The 8,678-nt window shown below is 57.3% G+C and overlaps 1 protein-coding gene across 2 annotated transcripts; it reads left to right on the forward strand.

Moving 5' to 3' along the window:
* The first annotated feature begins 14 nt into the window (after positions 1-14).
* HMCES (5-hydroxymethylcytosine binding, ES cell specific) lies at positions 15-7,545 on the forward strand. 2 transcript variants are annotated; one of them, XM_026075510.1, is made up of 6 exons: positions 15-370; positions 2,585-2,728; positions 3,714-3,833; positions 4,647-4,807; positions 5,336-5,528; positions 5,988-7,545. In XM_026075510.1, the coding sequence occupies exons 1-6, from the start codon at positions 188-190 to the stop codon at positions 6,189-6,191; spliced, it is 1,005 nt and encodes a 334-aa protein (XP_025931295.1). In that variant the 5' UTR covers positions 15-187; the 3' UTR covers positions 6,192-7,545. The 2 variants fall into 2 exon arrangements, with proteins under 2 accessions (XP_025931295.1, XP_025931294.1); XM_026075509.1 differs by having other exon boundaries at positions 17-370; positions 5,985-7,545.
* Positions 7,546-8,678: the final 1,133 nt, after the last annotated feature.

Consider the following 8,678-nt stretch of genomic DNA (forward strand, 5'->3'; position numbering starts at 1 on the left):
GTGCAACGAGGCGGGGCGGGCGCGTATTGAAAAAAAATCAGAAAACAACACAACACAACAAAAAACCACCAAACCCGCCCGCGGAAAGCTGTGGCGCCGCGCTAAACCCGGCCTCTCTCGCAGCTCCGCTCGGCGCCTCTTCCTGCGCGCCGGTGCCCGCGGAGAGCCGCGCAGCGGGAGCGGGACGATGTGCGGCCGCACCGTGTGCTCGCTGGGGGCCGACAACCTGCGCCGAGCCTGCGCCTACCGCGACTCCCGCGGCCGCAGGCGGCAGCCCGAGTGGATCAACGGCGACAAGCACCGGCCTTCCTACAACCGGGGCCCGCAGAGCTGCGGCCCCGTGCTGCTCTCCCGCAGGCACTTCGAGAAGGTGAGCGAGCGGCCGCCGCCGGACCCCGCTGCCGATCCGGTTCCTCCTTCCCGCCGCTCGGTAAAAGCCTCGCAGCTGGCATGTAGCTGCCGGAGCCGGTGCCGAGGCCCAGCGTGCGGCTTTGTGGCGGCACCGGGGTGAACGCGAGAGCGACCGGGCTGTGGCAGCGGGGCTCTTCCTCACACGGCGGTTGCTCCGAGCCTGTATTTTAAAAGCTTGTCGTGCTTCCTTTGCTCTGTGGATGTAGCAGCTATGGAATTTTCTAATTGCAAAGCTGTCTCTTTTCATTAGTATTCACGTGTTCTTGAGCTGGGCAGAGAATCGATCCCACAGCTCCAGCGCAGCATTATATTTTGCATGAAAGTTTGTCTCTAAGCAATGAACCTTTACAGAATTCTTTCCCAAGTGTGTAAAATTGCTGCACATGTTTTATTCCCGATTGTGTAAAATTGCTCTGCAGGTTTTATTCCATGTTCCTGAGAGTCCTTCTTTCATTTCTTAATGCTGTTGAGAATGTCCAGGTCGCTCTTGGTAGGGGATGGTAGAGAAAAATCTCATCTTCAGAGCTTTAAAAAATACTGCTTACACCTGTGGTGACCGTTATCCTGGCTAATTTAAGCCTCGCCAGACCTTCCCCAGACGATCAGAGCAGGCTCTAACGCTGCTTGTGCCGCTTGTTGAGCTTCCACACCGGCAGCTGCCTCGCGAACCGTTGCTCCTCGGGGCTCAGCGGCGTGAAGCGGAGAGCACCGAATTGAAACGCGCCGCTCCGGCTCACCCAGCGCTTTGCGGGGGTCACGGTGTTTCAGCGCAGTCACAGGCCGGCGCGGTCAGGAGGGTGGTTGGGCCGTCCCGGAGCGCTGCGGAGGAGCGCCGGAGGCTTTGGAGCGGGTCCGCCGTGCTGGCAATTCGGCAGCTCCGGGTCCTCACCGGCATCCCTCGCGTGGGACCTGCGTGCGCTCCGCGTCCGATCAGGTGCCTGCTGGAAAAGGAGTCTGAGCTGCTGGTGTGTCAGGAGTGACCTTTTGCTGAAAAGTTTACACTTGCAAATTCAGAATGGCTTAGGTTGATCCAGGGCTTCTTAGGAGAAATTACAAAGTATCGTTTTTCCTTTGCACTTTGCTCTCCTGCCTTTCGCAATGCCGCATCTCCTCCGCTACAACTGTTAAGAGCAGGAGCGAGACACTTGAAGCACAGCGCCGGTGGCAGGCCAACATCTGGCCGGCCGGTGGTCTCCGTTCAGCTGTTGGGACACAGGGACAGTTTGAAGACCCCCCGTCTTTGCCACTTCTAATCTGTGGGAGGGTCCGAAAGCCTTTACAGGGCTTGGGCAAATATATTTGTTTCTCTGTAACCCTGTAATTCTCTGGGAGCAAACGTCCCCCAGGGCATGGATCGCCCCAGCGGGGCCGAGCTCTGGGGCTGGCGACGGCAGGTAGAAAGCGAGAGTGAAGCCGGGGGAGAAGTGAAACCCGCTGAGCCGTTTCCATTGTCCAAAGCGAGACAATATGCAAAGCGCAAGGGGAGCGCAAAGAGCGAAAGTGAACTGGATCGGCAGAAATCACGTTATTAAAATGAAGGTGAGATTTGTACTATTTGAGAGGATCTCTTTAAACGGGGAAGTTTTATGGACCTGAACGCCACCACGATAGGAACATTCATTAAACACAGACGAGCTAGATCAGACTGCAAAGCTCTTCCCATTGAGGAAAACTGCACGTTTGTTACTCCATGTAGATACAACGTAGCTGTGTTCGTAGGGTGAGCCCCACTGAGGCCGTTGTATTTATTTATTTCTGCAAAGTGCTCTCTGCTGAAGATTAATTCTTACAGGAAAGCCGTTAGGAATATGCAAAGGACTATAATTAGCAGCTATTTTCACATCGCTTGCGAGTGGCTGTCATACCTCTCTGCTCCGAGGACTGTTCAGACATCCCTGCGAAAGAGAAGTGGCAGATTTGGCAAGGAAAGTGCCTAGTAAAGCTGTAAGCGGCAGTTCAGTTCTTTGCAGAGAAACGAGCTTGCTTTTTCCCCTTGCAGCGGGAGAAACGGCTTTTTCAGCGATCGGCAAGCCTTGCCGGCGAGAGCAGCTGCTGGCGTGCTTGTGGTCTGCGCTACGTAGTAAAAAAAGAAAGAGGGATGCTGTGATTAATGTGCTCGGCTCTCTGCTGCCACGTGCTCTGATGCGAGGTGCTTTTCTGTCGTGTTTGAAAGGGCGCTGACTCCTCCGAGCGGGTCCTCGCGACCATGCGGTGGGGCCTGGTTCCCTCCTGGTTCAAAAAGGACGATCCCTCCAAAATGCCGTTTAATACCTCCAACTGCCGCAGCGATACCATGCTGAAGAAATCCTCCTACAAGGTGAGTTACCGCTCCCTGTGTCCCATTCGAAGAGACCTGGTAGTCAGCAAGCATTCGCAGCGTTGTCGGTGCTGTGAGAGCCGAGACTAGATCTAAAGTATCTCCCTAGCAAGTACTGGCTACTGCTTGCCTGCTTCACTGGGGATGAGTCCTCCTAGATGACTCCTTTTACCACAGAGCCAGCTGATTCCATTAAAATATAAGAATTCAAGTGGTGATGGCTTTTCCCAAGCTTCATTTGACAGCGCCACCTTTGCCCTTTGGTTCAAGCACTGGTCAGGGTGCAGAAAACGGAAGTTGTATGACCCCATGGAAAGCTTTGCGAGCAAAGCACCGCTCCGCATGGATAAAAGCTCAGCTGCCGAATCCAGTTAACAACAGTTAACAGCGTGCTGCATAGGGAGCCCCAGCCAGGCCTCTGCTCCTGGAAAATGGGACTCCAGCCATCCTCAGCGGGGGGGAGCGCAGATCCGTAAGGAGATCACTAGCTCTTGGATTAGGGCAGCAAATGCACTGAGGATTATTTTGCCTTTCTCTTCTGCGAGAGACCCTCACCGTATGGTTTTGTGGGTATTAGCTGCTGGGTACTTGGGATTTATTTGGGGTGTGAGACGTGGACTGCCGCTGCTGTAAGTGGAAGGGGTTGCAGAGAGCATCTGTCGCTGCAGCTCCACCGCGGTGCGCTGATGCCTTTGAACCCCGAGGCATCTGCAGGGGAGGGTCTCGGCTTGTTAAGGAAAAGCCACGGGCTCAGCAACCGATGGGTCATGATGAAGCTCTTGTTCGCGAAGCGCTGGGTGATGGCGTTCGTGCTGAGAGCAACGGAGCAGCTTACGGGAGCGCTGGGAGGGACCAGGAGGGACTTGGGCGCCTGGGTGCTAACGGTCCGAGCGGCGCGCGTCTTCCCTGTGTCTCGGAGCCATCGCCTCCCCGTCGTGGGCTGCCCGGGGCTGTTCACGACGTGCTTGTGTTTTCTCTCGCCAAGGGTCCTCTCCTCAAGGGCAAGCGCTGTGTGGTCCTGGCAGACGGCTTCTACGAGTGGCAGCAGCTCGATGGCGGGAAGCAGCCGTATTTCATTTACTTCCCCCAGGAGACGAACGAAACGGTACTGGGTCACCCGCGGTGTTTGAAGGCTTGGCACTGAGCTCTCAGCCCCCTTCTCCCTCTAAATGCCCTCAGAATATTTAAGAGTTGCAACAGGTATCCGTAAGGAAAACTCTCGCTCCCTCCAACTGTGCTCGCCTTTGGGGGTCACGCACAGGAGTTTGGAGGGGACAAAACTGGAAGTTGTGCAGGTGGGAAGCACCTTTGGAGGTGGCTCTGCTCACGATGTCCCCCAGACCACGACAGCCCTGCAGCGCAGAGGCGCAGGCCTTGCTCCGCTTCAGGACGAGCGCTCTGACGCGATTTCTGCACTAAGAGCTCTGGCCTGGCCTAGCTGCTAAAGCCGCCGCAGAGAAATGCGCCTCTGCAGTAGGTTTCCCATTGCGTTTCTGAACAGGGCTCAGGCCTGCGGAGGGCTCTGCAGCCGGGGGTCCTTGCTCCGAAACCCCCTGGCTGTAGATGGTCCCGTGGTGTCGCCACCGGCCACACTGGCTGCTCCCCGCGCTCTCGGTATTTGCATGGGCGGCTGATGTGTTACACGGGGGATTTGCCTGCCGGTTTCGCTTCCTCTCTTCCTTCCTGCGAGCTGCCAGCTGTGACGTCCCGAGGGGAAGGAGGGCACTGACGTGCCTGCAGGAAGATGAGGTTCCCAATAACGCTCCTGCACGGAGAGCCCGAGAATTAGTTCGGATCACGAATGAGATGCGAGCGGTTGACCTGCCGCGGCTTTGGCGAGCCTGCGATGCTTCGGCCGCCCGTTAGCTGCCTTGGCGTGGAAGCGGTAGGGCCGATGGTCCGTGGCTCTGTCTTCCAGGCCGAGGGGAAGGAGGGAGACGAGGAATGGAAGGGCTGGCGGTTACTCACCATGGCTGGGATTTTCGACTGCTGGGAGCCCCCGGCAGGCGGGGACATGCTGTACACTTACACCATCATCACCGTGGATGCCTCCAAGGACGTGAGCTTCATTCATCACAGGCAAGCGAGAGCGCGGGGCAGGGGGCTGCAGAGCGGTGGGAGCACGAGGGAGGAAGGCTGCCCTCCTCCGCGCGGGTGGATCGGAGACAGCCCCTTAACGCCAGCGTGGTAACACGGGCTGGGAGTGCTTCTTCCTCCTGATGCCCTCAGAGAGAAATGTTAGACCGTTAACAGCTTGTTTCGTGTCGCTGGCTCGTGCCCTTTCCATAAATCACCATCTTTGCGCCCTGGTGGGTAACAGTAGGAGTTGAATTACTCTCAGCCTGGCCAGGATCTGTCAGTCAACCCCTCTGCCTCTTGCAGCAAAGCAGCTACTACCTTGGCAAACCGAACGTGATATCTGCCTCGCAGCAGAGCAGTCTGTTGCTTCGTTTTTCCCCTGTGGCTTCTGACATGCGGTTTGTGTCCAGCCAGCTTCTCACTTGCTTATAATTCCCTGCTCTGGTGTGTCAGCGCTGGCGTTCGGTGGGGCTCGCTGGCCCGCGTGGCCTGGGCGCTCCACGGGTTTTGACCCCTCTGCGTGCCTAGGATGCCGGCCATCCTGGATGGGGAAGAAGCCATCAGGAAGTGGTTGGACTTTGCCGAAGTGCCAACCCAGGAAGCAGTTAAACTCATCCAGCCCACGGAGAACATCGTTTTCCACCCGGTATCCACCATCGTGAACAGCGTGCGCAACGACACACCGGAGTGTCTCGTACCCATCGAGCTGGGAGGCAAGAAGGTAAGAGCCACGGCAGGCCTCAGCCGAGCTCGGCAGGCCCCCGCGGAGGAGCACCTGGGCATGGTGACGTCTCCGAGCCGAGGAGGGTGCTGTCACGCTCCAGAAGGGGCTGGAGGCAGCCAGTGTCCTCCCCGGTGCCTGCGTGTGTTTGATGCTGTGGTGCAAAGGCTCCTGACAGATTCCCTTCCTGGCGCTTCCAGAAATAAACTCTGTCATCCTATGCCAGGATTTCTCTGCCAAATGAGGCAAATTCCATGTCAAATGGAGCTTGGAACAAGGCTGTTCACAGCAGCCCTGGGAACCTCCTGCAAATGTGTCTGACTGCAGTTGGAGCTGTTGCTACAGCATCCGCATCCCGCTCCGGACCAGCTCTCTGAGTCTGAAGCCACATGCGCGTGTTCTGCCCTGCTCTCGCTCTGCTTCTGACTTCTCTCCTGCTGTCATTTGTCTCCCCAGCAGGTCAAAGCCACTGCAAGCAGCAAAGGGATGCTGGGCTGGTTAAAAAGCTCCCAGGAGGGCTCTCCCAAGAAGGAAGAAAATGAGTTGCCCAGGTGGACGAGTCAGTTCATCCATAGCCCTTCGCCCAAGAAAACCAGCGCAGGTCTCCTGCAGCAGTGGCTGGGGAAGGAGGGAGAGCCGGCCGCAAAGAAGCGCAAGGCTTAGGCACCACGTGGGATGGCCGGCCGGCCGCTTCTCTTCCAAATTGCCTAAGCAAAACGAGGAACGCTTTTTAGGAGGCTTTGCAGACTGGCATTGAGATTCTCTAAGCCTCTCAGGTATTGATCTGTTGCCCTAGGTTGTTGTCTCTGTTATTAGCGTTATGTTAGAGGTTAGTGTTCGTCTTTAAAGATTTTGGCTTTGTCTTGTGCTGGCGGGAGTGGATACAACACGCTGGCCTCACTGCCTGCCGGTCTGCTCGCTCCAGGGGAAGATAAAACCTCAGAAGCATCTCAGCCTGCTGAGGGAGGAGCAGCTTCTGACAGTATTTCACAGTCCACATCTCTGTTTTCTTTTTTTGTTGTTGTTTTTTTTTCTGTCAACCTGATATTTCTTTTCCATTTAATTCCTTACTGATTCTGTATGAATGCCTTTCTAATACTCTAGCCCCTAAAAGACTTCTGCAATGTAGAGGAACATGCAATAAATACCAAGAAGAAACCCCAAACCAAGAAGTTCTGCCATGCCACTTTGCCCCAACATTGCGGCATGCTCTCAGGGGTCCTGAATGGGGAGATCTCGAGGCCGTGCACGGGCAGGAAGAAGAGCGATTTGCTAGCAAGAGCCAAGGGAGCTTCCTCGATTAGAGAAGAGGGGGAGTGGATGGGGCTAGGGAAGGAAACAGTCCACGCGAGCTCTGCTTTGAACTGCTCATGTCCAGGCTGCCTGTTTCCCCATCTTTTTATGGATGCTTCTCAACGAGGGTTATGCTCATCTCCCCCAGTTCCTCAGGTCCTTGCTGCAGTGCGGTGCCGACCGGGAGCTGGTGTTTAACCCTGCCCTGAGCAGGGCTCGATGGGACAGTGGGCTCTCTGCTCCGCACCCCCACTGCAATGCCTTGCACGTTTGAGCCCAAAAACGTTGGATGCTTTTTCCCATAGTTCCTCCCTGTGCAGTTCCTCTGAGGCAAAATCTAAAACCCAGGCACTGGCCCGACCTTGGGGAATGGGTTAAAAACTCTCTGGAGCAACTGGACCTTGCTTGGGTCTCCCTGCGGGCAGTGGGGTGGCAGAACTTGTCTTGGTCACATTGTGCCATCATTTTGTTAATAGGATTTGAAGACAGGATTTTCTTGATCTGTAGAGGGATGCATCCTGCCCTGTTCAGAGAGGTCATTCGTTAAAGCCCAGATAAGCAAAGCGTCATTAAAGAACAGTATGGGGGGGTTGATTTGGGGGTCAGGGACTCTGTAAACAGAACCCGATGCTATGGACCAAAAGCCTTACAAGTTGGGACCCTTGCTGGAAAACAGAATTTAATTTGTATTCGAAACAATAAAATGAGATTAACGGGTTGATTGCGCAGCGTCCGTGCATGTGTCTGTGTCCTCGTTTCCCACTGCAGCCCTGTCGCTTCTGTTTCACCAGCACAGTCGGTCTTTTCTCCGCAGCCTGCTGAGAGGGAAACCAGCGAGCAGCTGCTGAGCTGTCAGGGGACCAGCAGGAAGGGGTTTCCGAAGAGTTTCCATTTGCCAGCGGAAACTATTCCCTGGAGACTCGTTTCAAGGTTCCCCTCGAAGGCTCGGTCCCCGGGGAGCTGCAGGATGGCCGCAGCTGGGGCCCGTCTCCGGGAAGGGAGCGTGGACCCAGTTTCTACGTCTAGGGGGGCGCAATCCTTCCCTCGCGTGGGGGGGAAGGCTGCAGGGCACGCGTTAGCTCCCTGCAGGCTGTAAGCGCCAGGGTGTCATCGCTAAAAAGCGACACGCAGGGTTTCGTCACAAAGCGTTGGTGCTGAACAGCACCTTTAAACTGGTGTGTGGCCGCGTGCCAAACGCTGGCACCGTTTGCAGTGTTTGTTCCTAATTGGAAACAAAATGACCAGAGTCCCCTAATGAGACCTCCTCCTCTGAAGCTGGCTAAGGCACAGCTTTCGCCTTCCTTCAAGCTCTGCTGGCGCCCGGGCTGGTCAGCCAGGCAGGGTAGGGACATGTCTGTGCCAGGGCTTCTCTGGGGCAGACGAGATGCTCTAGGTGGGTAAAAACCTAAAAGAGGCCGGCAAAGTGCCGGGGGGAGGTTTGGGGTTCGGGCAAGTCGAAGTGGGCAGCCTGCAAGGAGCGGCGCTGCCGGGACTCGCAGCAGGTCCGCGCTAGGGCAGGCGCGGGGCTCTCCGGAGGGGCCCCTCGAGGTTCTGCGCTCCCCGGCTCGGCTGCGGGCGCGGACAAGCGGCGCCCAGGGCTTCGGCGGCCCCGCCGCGGCCTGCGCTGCCCTCGCGAGCGGGGCGTCCGGCGGGGCCCCGTCCCGTCCCGTCCCAGTGCCCGGCCGCAGCACGGGCAGCCCGCGGCCCCCGCGGAGGAGGCGAGCGACCTCCTGCCCGCGGGCTGCGGCCTGGGAGCCCCGGCTTCGCCCCGGCTTCGCCCCGGCGCCCTCACCGCGCGGCACCTCGGCTCTTCCTGGGCGTCGCGGCGGAGGGGCGCCGGGCTGCGGCTCGGCCCGC

This window comes from Apteryx rowi, unplaced genomic scaffold (assembly GCF_003343035.1).
Source record: "Apteryx rowi isolate R43461 unplaced genomic scaffold, aptRow1 scaffold_405, whole genome shotgun sequence".
Taxonomy (NCBI): domain Eukaryota; kingdom Metazoa; phylum Chordata; class Aves; order Apterygiformes; family Apterygidae; genus Apteryx; species Apteryx rowi.

Excerpts from the sequence above, each read along its gene's own strand:
- HMCES (XM_026075509.1), top strand. The coding sequence starts at position 188 with ATGTGCGGCCGCACCGTGTGCTCGCTGGGGGCCGACAACCTGCGCCGA. Across the intron at positions 4,808-5,335 it reads GTGAGCTTCATTCATCACAG|GATGCCGGCCATCCTGGATG; the intron begins GCAAGCGAGAGC and ends CTGCGTGCCTAG. Across the intron at positions 5,529-5,984 it reads TCGAGCTGGGAGGCAAGAAG|CAGGTCAAAGCCACTGCAAG; the intron begins GTAAGAGCCACG and ends TTGTCTCCCCAG.